This window comes from Lepisosteus platostomus, chromosome 9 (genome assembly GCF_059453375.1).
Source record: "Lepisosteus platostomus isolate fLepPlt1 chromosome 9, fLepPlt1.hap1, whole genome shotgun sequence".
NCBI classification, from domain to species: Eukaryota; Metazoa; Chordata; class Actinopteri; order Semionotiformes; family Lepisosteidae; genus Lepisosteus; species Lepisosteus platostomus.
Window position 1 is genome coordinate 50815226 of NC_142619.1, and position 14362 is coordinate 50829587.

The 14362-nt window shown below is 35.0% G+C and overlaps 1 protein-coding gene across 10 annotated transcripts in view; it reads right to left on the reverse strand.

Moving 5' to 3' along the window:
• Positions 1-14362, reverse strand: part of LOC148655185 (alanine and arginine rich domain containing protein) — a 46871-nt gene that overhangs the window by 18674 nt on the left and 13835 nt on the right. For 6 of the 10 annotated variants that reach the window (XR_015941207.1, XM_088645463.1, XM_088645466.1 and 3 more), the window contains 16 exons: positions 14182-14243; positions 13987-14086; positions 13436-13540; positions 13061-13089; positions 12920-12980; positions 11103-11147; positions 9405-9707; positions 7798-7899; positions 7438-7523; positions 4668-5654; positions 3388-3605; positions 2890-3075; positions 2534-2564; positions 2088-2229; positions 924-1137; positions 94-277 (listed from right to left, as the gene is read on the reverse strand). Coding sequence is in view for 9 of the 10 variants with exons in the window: in XM_088645463.1 (XP_088501589.1) it covers positions 94-277; positions 924-1137; positions 2088-2229; positions 2534-2564; positions 2890-3075; positions 3388-3605; positions 4668-5654; positions 7438-7523; positions 7798-7899; positions 9405-9707; positions 11103-11147; positions 12920-12980; positions 13061-13089; positions 13436-13540; positions 13987-14086; positions 14182-14243 (2855 nt within the window). In the remaining variant the exon portion in view is untranslated. The remainder of the gene's footprint in view (positions 1-93; positions 278-923; positions 1138-2087; positions 2230-2533; positions 2565-2889; positions 3076-3387; positions 3606-4667; positions 5655-7437; positions 7524-7797; positions 7900-9404; positions 9708-11102; positions 11148-12919; positions 12981-13060; positions 13090-13435; positions 13541-13986; positions 14087-14181; positions 14244-14362) is intronic. The other 4 variants (XM_088645467.1, XM_088645468.1, XM_088645470.1 and 1 more) reach the window with 4 other exon arrangements.

Here is a 14362-nt window from a genome sequence, read left to right on the forward strand (position 1 = left end):
ACTTGTAAAGAGAAGTTCAACTCTCCACAGTGAGGTTCTGGCATGGCCACGTTTATTTTCAAATAATCCCTGCTGGGTAGGGGACTACCAGACCTGTTTCATGTTGTTGATCAAGGCTCTCATTTCCATCTCCAGGTTCCTCATGGTGAGCTCCACCTGCTGCTTCCCCTCCAGCTCCTGACAGTACTGCTCTTCTTTCTTCCGCAGCTGGTCGCGGCTCTGCTCATACAGCATCACTGCATTCTTTTGCTTCTCTCGCTCTTGCTTCAGGACAAACCTGCAGGCATTTCAACAGGTCATCCATCAGCAGAGCTCCGCAGACAATCAGCTGCGCCCGCTGCTGCAACTGGTCAGCTGCGTAATTTGAACATGTTGACTTGAAGCGGCCTTATTACATTTATACAAGAAGGCTTGCGGGTACATCTCTTTAAATCCAAAAGAAATATTGCTCTCAACTTCAAAACGGTTTTGCTGGCAAAAACAACTTACTGGTTAACTCGGCATACAGATCACATTAGAACATTTGTGTGGTGAAAAGTCTGCTGCACAACCTGTACTCATTCACTCGCACATTGGAATGCATTAGACATTACAGTGGCTAGTGAGCAGGAAGGGACGCTTCATGTCACAATTTCCGCAAACTCTTCTCTTGCCCGTGGCGAGACCAGGGGTTTCCGACAACATGGCGACTTGCAGTATTTTATGATTTTGTGCTTAATGCGGAATTTGTCAAATTTTGCGATAACGTCAATTAATTTGTTTAGTTACTGACATTTAATAACTGGTCTGAGAAATTGGGACTCCAGTACCCCTTTAAAAGAAATCTTCAGATATTGTAACAATACTGTACAGATTAAAATCGAACATGAACTGCGCATCACAAACCAATTTAACAAAAGTGTGGAATAAAGTGGTCAGCTTACTTCAGATTGTTCAGATCTGTTTCCAGTTCCACTTGCCGGTGCTCCAGAGATGACTTGCCCTCCCGTGTATCTTCCAAGGACTTCCGAAGTTCTCTCCTTTCTTCTTCCAGTTGCCTGACCTTGTCATTCAGCAAATTGTAACGGCCTCTCTCCTTCTGTATTGTTCGTTCATACTCATGAAACATGTTCTGGATTTTTACCAAACTTATAGAATCTGCAATTTTAAAGAATCAATTGGCAAGGAGAAGTACAGTACTGGATTGTAATCTTTTAAGATATTTTATGAAATGTATGTCAGAACTAAACAGTTGATAAAACCCATCAAGCACTGTTTAAACCATCTCAATATCAGGTGTTCTATATTCATCACTGACTGTTACTTGGTCATACAGTTCAGAAATTCCAAATATGTATATACCGATATATTTACATCAGTTATAAAAAGAAATGTTAAAACTGTCCTGTGCTCTTAAAACTAATTCCAAGTAATTCCAGTAATTGAGTGGGGGCTGCATCAACATGCATTGGCTGCTAAAGAACAAGTAAAGGCCTAATTCCACACTGAAAAGGAAGAACGTTGTATTTTGTCTGTTAAGCCTCCTTGAAGCGTCACCTGAAGAAAAGCTCAACAGCTGAAACGTTGTGTGCCTCCTTCTACTTTTAAGTGTGGAATTAACCTTTACTTGTTCCAAACTCCAGTAATCCTGTGGTACACACACAATTCCATTAACTAAAATATGAATATGAACATACATATCAAAAACAAAGAAAAACGATTATGGAACAAGAAGACATTAAATCCACACTGAAAAGAAAAAATGAAATGACACAACATTGAGGATTTAGAGTCACCATCAGACATATAAAGGATGTCTTACACTGTTATGTGGAAATGTGTTTATAAGATGTGTTTGTAATTTCTCATTTAAATGTATTATGAAAACACAGCATAGAGGAATGTTATAGCTCAAAATGCCAAATATTTTGTGTTGAATAACATGGACACTTAATACCAATTAAAATTCTAGTACCTGTTTTCCACAATTAATTGTAATTTTTGCATGCCAGCATCATGTTTTGAATAAGAATGAGTAGATGGACAGGGAAATAAATTTGCATACTTTGTTAATACAAGTAACCCAGGGACCCAGAAGCCTTGCTTACCTATTGAACCACAGTCAAGCTGTTTAAGCAGAAGAGAAGCATTGCGATAACCTGAAATTGGGGATTCAACATCTTCTGTAGCTGTATCGGAGGACTGGGTGAAGTCATCAAAGTCATCTGCCAATTCAATTTCTTCATTGCTCTATAGAGTTTAAAACAAATGTAATTTGAAGAATATGCTACATACAAAATCCATGCAACATGAACAGATGAGCATCTCTAAATCAACATCTAGGACACAAAAAGGCCTAAAACAGAGACAAAACACATATTTCATGCAGTTATGGAGTTTTGGAAAATTGCAAGAGTAATGAATATTACCAGTGCATGTTGGATCTAAAATACTGTAATGGCTACATTAACTTCATTGTAAGTAATAGTAATTAATTTATGCATGTATCCTATAATCCAGGGTTTATGGATGATATACTATCAAAGACCATTACCTTGTTCTTTTGGGTTACAGCTAATGGAGCCCTAAAAAGAAAATACAAAATAATCAAAACATACAGTAGGAAATGCTGAATAATCCTGAATACTTCTTACTGCAGTCCATGAAGGTACATCATCTGCTTGAGTCAATAAATTATTATGGAGTGAGCTTTTAAAAAGAAAAACATTTTCTGATGGTATAATGCAGTATAATTTCAGAATTTGTTATCATTTTCCAAAAGCACATTTTGATTGGCTTCCATCTCAACAAGCTCAAATTGCTATTTTTATTGGCAAAAAAAAAATTACATTCACATTGAAACAGAGTTTCTCGATTGAGTCAAAAAAGAAAAGTGCATACTGCATATACCTTACTCCATCTTCTGACATCTCACTTAATGTACTATCATCAAATACAGAAAGTGGATCTCCATTAACAAAGAAGGCCTGCTGGGGCTTGCTGTGTCTGGCCCCTGTAATCACTTCCAGTTTGGACAGCTTTGGAATCCTTTCATTATCTACATCGTCCTCATCCTGATCGGAGGTCAGGTCAGGGCTAAAAGATCACAGATTTCACGTTAACCCTTGCTGTGCTGTGTTGTGAACACTGTGATTACGGTACACTTTCAATATATTACTATTTCTTGTAGCCAATTCTTAGGCGATCTTTATGTGATTGTGTGACAAATACATATGGCTTGATGTATTTCTGTTGCATAGTGACTAATGGCTTACATCTACATGTATCCAACAAAAGGCTAATCACATAGTTGTTCCTTTCATAAGAACTGTGTTTAAACTAATGGTTGGTCTATTTGTAAAGACAGAAATAGACAATATGTCCATATACAGGAAACCTGACTCTTACCCCCTTATTGATGAAATCTTCTGTCTAACACCTCTTGTGAGTTTAAATGGTTTTTGGTCCTCTTTTTTAAAACCGTTCCTTTTTTCAGAGTCATGCTGCGTTTTCGATTTTTGGCTGGATTCATATTTTTCTGTTTCAGTTTGTCGGTGGGGTCTCTCTAAATTTTCCAGTTCAGCTGAGATTTGACTTCCTCCAAATGCCTTCTTTTCTCTGGAAACCTGAAAACACAGGGAATGATTTTACAAATGACCCAGGAATTCAAACAAGCTCCTGTTTATTAACATACTGTAATGAACATCACCCTGGTATTTTCAAATAAACCAGTACAGCACAAAAAAAAAATATGTGAACATTAATTACAAAAAAGAAATCTCAATGGTAGTCAGTCTACAACACAACTTCTAAAATATTTTATTTTCTAAAAGTTCAAACTATAAAAAAAGAATCAGGTAGAAAAAAAAAGAACAGGTGAATCCTCAATGGCAGAAGACTCAAAGGAAAGATTTCAAAGTTAGGCACAAACAGGTATATGAGCAGTAAAAACATTCAAAGCAGTCAGTGCTTTGTAGAGATGATGGATGATGGTTTACATATAAAAAAGAGTAACTTGAATGAATAAATACACCGCCAAAGTAGTGATTGTTCGTAGAACATATCTCAACTGAAGTGTGAAGGAAAGGCCCAATTATTTTTTATAAAAGCATGTAATTGAATAGTGTTTACTACACTCATGAACATTTTTCAGAATGTAAGCCAAATCATCTCATTGGGATATACAATGCCTGGCAATGAACTAAGGACAGGAACAAAATAAAGGATAAAAGCCACAGAGGACAGACCTAAGCATGGTAAATATTGGAGGTAAGGATTCCAGAGGAAATGAAGGAAATGAGAAACCTTTTTGAAAAATGATGGGATTCACATACAGTAGAAAGTGTTGCCAAAAACTAAACAGAAATTCCCCCAAATCAAAACAAGGAAAGGAATGAAATCCATTCTCCTAATCAGAATGGTTTGTTCTGTTAAAAGGCAAAAAAAAGCTCATAAAAGAAATACAAATAAGCGCAAGAGCAGGATCAGTGGAGTGATAATCTAAAAAGCTGCCTAAAAATGACAAATAGAAGGTTTAGAAGAATAAGAAAAAAGCGGGCAAAAAGTTTTTCATTTTGTTTTTGCCCTATGTTCTCCAGTCAGTAAAATGGCCCCTTCATGCACAAGCAGCTGAAGTATGCCATGGCACGTGTGGACAGACTATGGGAATGGGTTTCAGAATCCTCTACCTCTTTCTGTAGCTGCGCTTTTTCTTTCTCCAAAGCCAGGAATACAACCTTCAGCATCCCTACCTCATTCTTAAACCTCTGCATATCTTCCTCAAGCTCTTCATCTGAAGGGCGTTTAGAAGCTGCACACTGAGAGGAAGTATGGATGGGCTCATGATTTTCCTCGGTTAGTTCGAGGTGCTTAATGTCAACACCAGTACATTTTTCACTTTTTTCACTGATGCTTGCTCTGGGTGTCATACTGTGGGAACGACCTGCTTTTTCATTTGAGTTCCTACTTTCATCAGGGTTTAAATCTGAATTTCCTCCTCCACTGTTTCCAGAATCTGAATCTAGGTCTGTGTCATAGCCTTCTATATAGTTCTCTGCCTTGTGTTCAGGAGAAGGCGTTTTATTTTCATGTTTGAAAATGTTGTCATAATCAACATTATGCTCAGTGTTTTCAGGACTTGGGCTGTCATTTCTGATTCTGTTTCCATTACTGTTTGATGGTTCATAAGGTTGCGTTCTGCCCTTTAGCTGTGCCTGCTGTTTTTCTTCTGGTTCAGTAACAGAGTCATCCAAACCAGACTCCCGCTGCTCTGGGATAGGTTGCAAAACTGCACTCTGAGCCTTAGGCACGAAGTGCACAATCTCTTCATCACTGGATTCTTCTTCAGAAATGTCTTTTGACTCTGCTTTGTCGTCTCCACTTTTTGATGCTGTATGAGTAGATTCTCCACTTTGTTTTAGAGCAATTTCTCCAAACTTTTCCTTTAACTCAGCAGCTACATTCTTGTAATGGGATTTTACTTCTCTTTTTTCTGTTTCTACCCATATTTGTTCATATCGTGCTTCCCATGGCACCTCAGAGCTGTCCTCAGCTGAACATAGTCTATCACCACTCTCCTGATCTTCTTCTTGAATTACTTGAATGTCAGACTCCACAGGACCAATGTGGCAAGGGTTACTTAATTCTAACTCTGTGGTTTCTGGCAGAACTTTGTCCTTTGGCAGCATGAGTAGACACAGAGAAGAATAGTTAAAAACAGCAAACAGCACCGGTCTAAAAAGCAGATCAATTTTTCTTACAACAAGTAAGCAAGACATAGATATCAGAGACCGAGAATAACAGCTTAAAATTCAAGTGAAAAAATGATATGTAAATGGTAATCTGAACATTCTTGACACTATTGATGAAAACAAATCAGAATCATTCCAATTAACCAAATATGCTGATTCGTGAAAGGTTTACAAGAGCTCTTGTACTTAGTGCTCATTAGTGGCCTTTTAAAATATGCAATTACAGGTTTGATAAAAGCTGATCAGTATAATATTAAATACTTCCTTGTCAGTATGAGAATATGATTTGTTTTAGTGGTTTTCCATCCCGTGAAATGTTTGTCCAGGCACAATATTGTACTTCACATTGCGATAAAAAATAAACTATACATTGTAAATGTCACATGAACTTCACTCAACGAGGGAAGCTCAGCAGTTTGAATTCAAACTCAATTCTTTTTATTCACTTCGTCTATCGCTCCCAAGGTATGAACTTAACTATATTTAAGTTAGAAATTAATCTTAAAAAAAATTAAAATAACTACAGTATATAGTACACAGTAAGTTAGGGATGCTACAATTATTGGATTTATGATACCTTTTATGTTTTTATTTTTGGCCAATGGAGAGTTAAATCAGTTTGAAAATTGTGTTTTATCTTTCATCAAAATTAACAGTGTTTCTGTGCTTTGCATCCTTGTGCTTTCTCAACGCCCTGTTATGTATCTGCTGCTTGTTTACTGTAGTTTGCCGAATCATGTATTAAAAACACTATTAAAACGTTTCCTTTCACAAGCTCATTTAAAAATCTGTAAAACGAAATCATGTATTAATACCGTTGTGAATATTAAAACACCCTATATGAAAGAATTAAAGGTGTCCTCGTCTGTGAGGGTGACATTTGCATTAAATGTAGATACACACCTGATGGTTAAAAAGTGAAACATTTGCTTTTCATAAAAAGAACCAACTGTGTAGTAGGATGTAATCTAATGAGTTGTAGCGCAGATGCAAATAATGTTATAATAATGTTCCATAGAAAAATATCCATGTTCAATAAACAAACTACAGTCTGTAGTTTAGTACAATCTGTATAAAAACAGGTATGGTATTTTCGCTTTTATTCTCTAATGTTTGAATATAAGCCCACAGTAAAGTCCCGTCATATGACCCATTGGGTCTACTCTGAAAGATCTCTGAAATTGTACATTTATAAAACCATTAAAATTGACACCGGACCATGGCATTTTAAATAATTTGGGGATCCTGACAAGTAAGGTACTTAAGATTTTTGTAATATGTTTCTTTACGTTGTTTAAGATATATAATAATACAACAAACTGCAGGCAAAATATTAAATACATAAGTAATTTTAGCACTTAATCATGCATTGAAAAAATAACACAGATGTGCTCCTTTATCAGTAAAATGTGATTAGATTAGGTATAAAACAGTTATTAAAATGTTATTTCTACACCAATAATAACATGTTCTTTGTCTTCACTGATCACCAAGAAGTGATTCTGTTGCATTTGTAAATGTGTCTACATTTGAGAGCCTCACTCTAAACAGTTAAATTTATACCTTTAGTCACTTAGACCGCAAACTTAAAGGCATTTTGGACACAACCCTCAAAATCACCTGTTCACTTCGAAACAGCCTCAGTAAACCTCAATTGTTTTAGAGCAGACAAAAGAAGCTAAAATGCAGAGCCTGCAGAACGACCCACCTCATTCAAACCTCCCTCAGGTTCAGAACTGCTTTCACTTTGTTCCTCCTCTGGGGACAGGAGTGTGTCTTTGGACCGTGCTGTGTCTGATTGGAATAAATTTACAAAACAATTTGGCATCATACGTGAAAATAAATATGCAGGATATAAATTATTTTGTACTTAAAAATTAATAGTTCAACAGTTTAACTACCAGTTTTTATTGATAACCCATGATTTTGATAGTAAGTCATGTTTTAAGTCATGCAAATTTTTTCAATTTCATTTACGGCTACTTTGATGACTAGATCTGTATAATATCTTATTGTACACATTCAAAAACGACAGTAAACTGCATCAAAGTGCACAGTTTTAATTTACTTTGCTCGGATGAGGCCTTCTCTTCTGCTGCAGTTGGCTGATGTTTTCCAGACTTCTCTGGACTAGAAACAGAAGCATCACTTTCTGAATCCCAGTCTGATTCTAAAAAAAGGATGCATTTCTTAGGTTCTGATCAAAAACAAGTTCATAACTGTGATTTCCTTAATGATTCAAATTGTTAATAACATAGGCATATGTTTATTACATGTTTTTTTCAACTACAACAATTTTATTGGACAGAATGACATTTAAATTATTTAAGTAAGTCTACTCATGTCAGATATACAATACACCAGATATCCACAGCATCCACAGCCCCACACAGTTTTTCACAGCTTGGTTTTGGTTTATATTGCATATTTAACAACTTTTTAAAACATTGCCCTCTTTTTATAAATCAGAAGCACAATATTTAATATTTTAAGCAATAAGCATATCAAAGCTTTAGATTAAATCATATTTCTAAATATATCTATAAAACTATAATAATAAGTAAATGTACATATCACTATGATGTACTTAATCATCCACTATACCTGCAAATGATGTTTGTTTTCAATTATTTAGTAGCTACTATGTAATGCAGTAAAACTATAGTGGTTTTCTGTAAAGATTATTAACCATACTGATTCTCTTAAACCTGACATGTTACGGGGGAGCTCTTTCTAATTTGTACAGTGTCTTGCAGAGGTACTAATGCCCTTACTTTCTTCATGAACTTCCTTTCAGATGTTCTATTTTGCTGAATTCAAGAAATTGTGTGTGTATACATTTTAATATTTTTATCAAAACTAGAATGCTTAAACTGAATGTTTTATGGGTAAAAAAAAAATAAAATGTCAGCAAACACTGCAAGGCAAAATCAAATGCAAAAATGTGCTGATTGCATAATAATTTACCCCACTAAGTCAATGCTTGCTGGAAAGCACCTTTGGAAGCAATTACAGTGGGTCTTTTTGGATAAGACTTTGTCAACTTTTTACATTAGGATGGTGCATGTTTTCCTCATTATTCTTCTTTACAAACCTGCTTAGGCTATCTCAAGATTGCTGGGAATAACTGGTGGACAGCTACAGTATTTTAATTTAATCATTTCAAAAGGATTAATACTTTTGCAAGATAAAGTACTGTGTATACGGTATGTAAACAAATTCTATATATAAATATGGAATCAAAGATGATTCTATCATTTTTTAGCATTATCACATATAAAGATGCAGCCAAGACATTTAATATAGCCTTACTTTATATCCAACTGTATTAATACTGTACACTATATACTGTATATACTGTAGGAAAGCAAGCAATGAAGCCAAGAGGACTACTTAAGGCTAGGCTGCTATATTTGACAAGAAGCAAGTTTAATAAGAAAAGTGATATGGCGATGTGAAATGAACTCACGGCTTCTTAAAACTGAGCCTGCAGGAACACAAATGGCTTCTGTGGGTTTTCACATCAAAGAAAAGGAGATTGGAAAAAAAAGACAATGTGTTTCCTTAACCTGCGCAGTGGCTGACGAGCTCATAATTCCACTGTAACTGATTAGTTTGATATACTCAGTTTGATATACCACATTCCTGCTGAAGAACATTCGGTGTTAAGTTTACCTTCTTCACCTCTGCCTTTCACCTGCAACATCTTCCTGGTCCGTGGCTGCGGCTGAGGTGTGGACCGTGAAGGCAGGCTCCTTGGACTTGGCAGAGGGGCAGAGAGAGAGGCAGGGGGCCTCTCTTCCTGAGCTGGCGTCTGCTGTGGGGTAGACCCCTCAGGCTCAAAAACCTTCCCCTGCAATGTCGAAAGGACAGGCGCGGGAAGACTGGCCCTTTTTTCTTCTCGCTTTGGGGAAGTCACCTTACCGCTGCCGGTTAAATTTCTACTTGCAGCACTGACAGAGTCCCAGTCTGAATCATCTGAACAAAGATAAAAACCATTAAGAACATGAATCGCCAATAATAAAGCCAAGGCCAAAAGTTTACAAAATTTCTATACCGCTAAGAAAAGTCAAACTGGTACCAAATTTGCACCGTGCATCAATGACTAGGTACATGGGTCATAATAAAAACCAACAAAACAGCTTGTAACATTGATATTTTTGTTCAAGAGCAAAGATATAACTTTTATGATCTGCTAAGGGTGTGCAAACACTTATTATAAAACAAATTATAAAACGTAAACATGTTAATGGTGTAATTAGTTTTGTTATCTTTTTTATTTTAATTGATTCATAATGTTTTCTAATGACTTATCAACAATTTATTTTAAATTAATCTACATGAAAGAGACGCTAACTGGTTCCTGAGTCCCACAAAAACATATTCCAATAATTTACACAATATTATATTAGAATAGTATAGTCATTAAAATAAGTACAATACATACAGTATTAGATGATAATTAATATCTATTTAGATACAGCTATCCTATTAGGAATCGTCAAATAGTTTACATTGTGCAATAAAGTATTTACTATAAGGTATAGTATAAATATCAAGATAAAACTGTTCTTTATGCTGAAAAAATATTATTAATTATTAATTATAAAAATGTATTTGAAAATAATTCTTCAATCTTTCAAAAATGTTAGTGTATGGATAACTGTGCATAACTTTACGTGATTTGTTGTAGCGAATATTCAAACAATTATTATTTGTAAACAAGAGATGAGTGTACCTCTAACACAGTCGTCATTGTGGAAAAGAAAATACTTTTTTTTTAAATAGTTGGTTTTCTTTTTGCATTCAACGTGGTCTCTGAAAACCAGTCCCTGAATATTAATTTAGCAGATCTTATGCAAAACCCTACTTTTAATACATTTTAAGATGCAGGCTTTTAATTTCAGGGCATATACTGTACAAGAAACACTTCGCCGTAATAAAACAACATAGTGAGATATTGTTGTGGTTCTGCTGACCTTTATGCATTTTCGATAGTTTCTACATAGTAAAACAAAACTGAATTATAAACTAATTTCCAACAGATTTCCAACTGCATTTTCAAGTATTTCTGTTTCTATAAACACTCTAAGTAAAATAATCAATGCACAGAGAAATAATTTAAAAAACATACTATATGCAATCCTCTGTTCTAAACATTATTTTTTCCATCTCTCCATGCTCATCCTTTAATCCTACAGACCAGTTTACACATCTACATATACTGTATATATTCTTAATTATGTTTTATCATATTATGCAATTTTCTTATTTAATCTCATTGATATTTTTTATAATGAATATTTGTAAATTGCAACAGGAAGACAGGGAGCAAAATGCTCAAGAAAATAGTATTACAAAGAAATCAGCTACCTTCAAGATCATCCACATCTCCCAAGCCAAGTTCTTTCATTAAATCTGTAAAACAGGTAAATCAAATCATGACACTTACATCTGGGAAAATACTTTAAGCCTGTTATCTTAAACTCTTGTTATTGTCATGGATACTGTCACCTTAGTAACACCTTGATCTCAAACAGATCCCCAAAATTCTCTTACCCCAACATTCTATGTCTTTAAGTGAGTTAAAAAACTGAACTGTCTGCTCTGAGCGATAATTATGACTCCTGGGATTCTCGTAAAATCAGAAATGACCCTTCAGTATGGGGCTGTGTTGGCTGAGATGTTACAAATAACAAGTGACTTGAAAGTGGACAGATTGGAGGAAACTCTCTACACTTGTTCATTCTACCAGGTGTGGTACTGGGGTTCACAGTTCCAAGAAAGACATGAAAAATCCAAATCCAGCGCATGTATCAAAAATTGGCCATTCTGATTTAAAACAGGATCTAGAGCAATAGCTTCAGGGCAGCAGAGCACCAAAGACAACACAAGCCTTAAAAGGTGGACTCAAACACTTAAGTCAGACAGTAACGTCTGGATTATGTAGAGATTATAGGAAGTATATTTAAATATTTTCTAGTATGTATAGGTTACTGTATTGCATTACCATGGTTTAGATTCCTTTAAAAAAATGCCACGGGATACTTCAAACTTTGTCACTCAGAAGTGTAACTACCTATACCCTCAAGTTTTTAATATTGTAAATGATCAAAATAAAAAGAGTCACCAAGCACATAAAATAAAACCACTGTGGCACTGACTGTGAAAACAGAAAATAAACAGACATTTGTAAACACGTTCATATCTTGGTACTTAATGATACTCATTTTACTTCTTATTTTTACTGTTTTACTGTTTTATACTTCTAGTTTTTATATTATACATTCAGATTCATATATACTGTATATCCGATATGCAGTATATACTATATATATGATTAAATCAACCTATTCTTTATTAGATGCAGGGGTTAAAGCCCAGGTGTAACAAAAAAGTGCACATATGTCTTGGTGTTGCACTAGGTGCACATTTTAAATCTGAAGTATTTTTGTTTTTACGGCACATATATCTTTAAATCTGGTGCATCCGTCTTGCCCAGGTAAATAGCCAGTAGCAAAAGAAATTTTATTTGAAATGTTATCACCTGCTTATTGTTCACCATGAAAATGATATAGTACCTAGCAAAAGTAACAAACTGCACAGAAAAAAATCCTAAAAAGAGAAACTTATTCATTTTCTAATGTCCTCTGAAGTATTCTTTAAGAATGCCTTTTCGTCTTCAGAGTTTGTGGAAGAATACTACATTTCCTTTTTTACTGAGTAAATAGGGCTTCTGGATGGCTCAAGTGGTGAAGGCTTTCGCCCAAATGCAGATGGGGCTTTATGATCCATGCATCATATCATATCATTAATCAACTGCTATCAACATGCTCCAAATATTTGTTAAAATCGGTTAAGCACAACTGCTGGAAGAGCTGGGATTAGTCAGCCAGGTTAGGTGACAAGTAGTGCCCTCCACAGTTCATTCATATTCATACTATCAGTGATAGATGTGCCTCTCCTTCAATCTGTTCTGCACTTCCTGTGACATGTGAAAAGATGACTGACTTGGAGGTGGGAGGGGCAGAAAAATCTGTCTACATTTCCTCATTCTCCCACATGTACGGTTGCTGAGATTGTAGCTAAGACTTGAAAATGCTTTTGGTGTTTCTAAATCGGGTGGGTATATAAAACGTACTATTTGGAATAGAAAATGTCAACAAAAAGAGTAAAAAAAAATACAATACCTGTTTTCTCTACATGCATTGCTGGGCTAGATGATGCAGATAGTGGCAGAGTTTTCAATGCCTAAGGAAAAATCAAAACAACATTTTTACACCTATCAGGCTTGGAAAGGTTTAAAATGTTGAAAAGACAATTGAAATTACCTTCTTTTCCAAATTGATTTCTTCTGCACCTGAAATACACAAGAAAATATCATACATTTAATGCAGTTACTGCAGAGGATCCCTGTACATTTACCAAAATCACATGCCAGCTCTTTCTCAAGAAGGCCTTACACCTCATGCAGAGTAACGTTGGTTAATGGGTTATGAATGACACATAAAGCAAAACCATTCAACCCAAATGACATCACTAGTTAACACACTAGACTATATTAGTAATGAAGGTGAGTATGCAATGAGCTTCTGTATGCCCCTCACTCCTGTATATGGTGGACTATGGCCAGTCTTCTTGAATGACAGTCATGCCATTTTCAAGTGCTGAAGTGCAGAGTTAATGGCTAAAATTAACATCCATACCCGGTCCCCTTGGGCCACCAGGCCTGCCTATACTCCTTGAATCCTCTAGTTTAGCCATCCTATAGTTTCTTGATCCTCTTAAGAAAGAAGGAACGTAAAACAGTTCTATGGAAGGAATTTAATATAAATTCAGTTTCAAAATGTAATTTACCTTAAAAACATTGCTGTTTTTTTCATTAGACAAACAAAATTAACTCATCGTAAATGAACAATGTTCCCTTTTTCCATTTAGTTTTAAATGTTGAGGTATTTAAACCAAACATAATTGATCATTCTGCATAATTTAACTTACAATCTTGTAATAACTTATTGGTTAAAATAATATATCATTGTTAAAGAATTTAGTAGTGAAGTAAATGCTATTGAGTATTTATTGAGTAATGTGAAAAATACAAATACTTACCATGGCCATATACCTATTTCATAAAGCATGAAATGGAATAACAGGTGATTTAAAGCATAAAACAAGAGCAATATTAAAACACTGTATAATCTATATTCTATATAATCTATATAATTCACATGGCATTTCAGATTTTTTATTAAATTACCTTCATTGGTTTCCTCTGAAATACTGTGCATTACTGTTTGTGCCTTAACAGCAGAATTTGTGGATCCATTCTGAAACTTTCTTGGACTGTCAGAAGCAGACTATTTGAAGAAAAAAATGTTATATGTTAAAAAATGTTATAATATAAACCTAGATTACACTTCATGCCTCATAACAACTGAGACTACCTACTTACCTCAGAGTCCCAGGGAGAGTCCTCTTCCTCAGCTGGCTCCAGACCCAACTCAGACAATAAATCTGGTATAAAATTAGTTATATTTAAATTTTTAACAAGATACTGAAATAAACAAGGTAGATTAATTTATTTTATCTCCTTACAAGTTCAGTTATACTACATGCTTTTAGATGTTTTACAC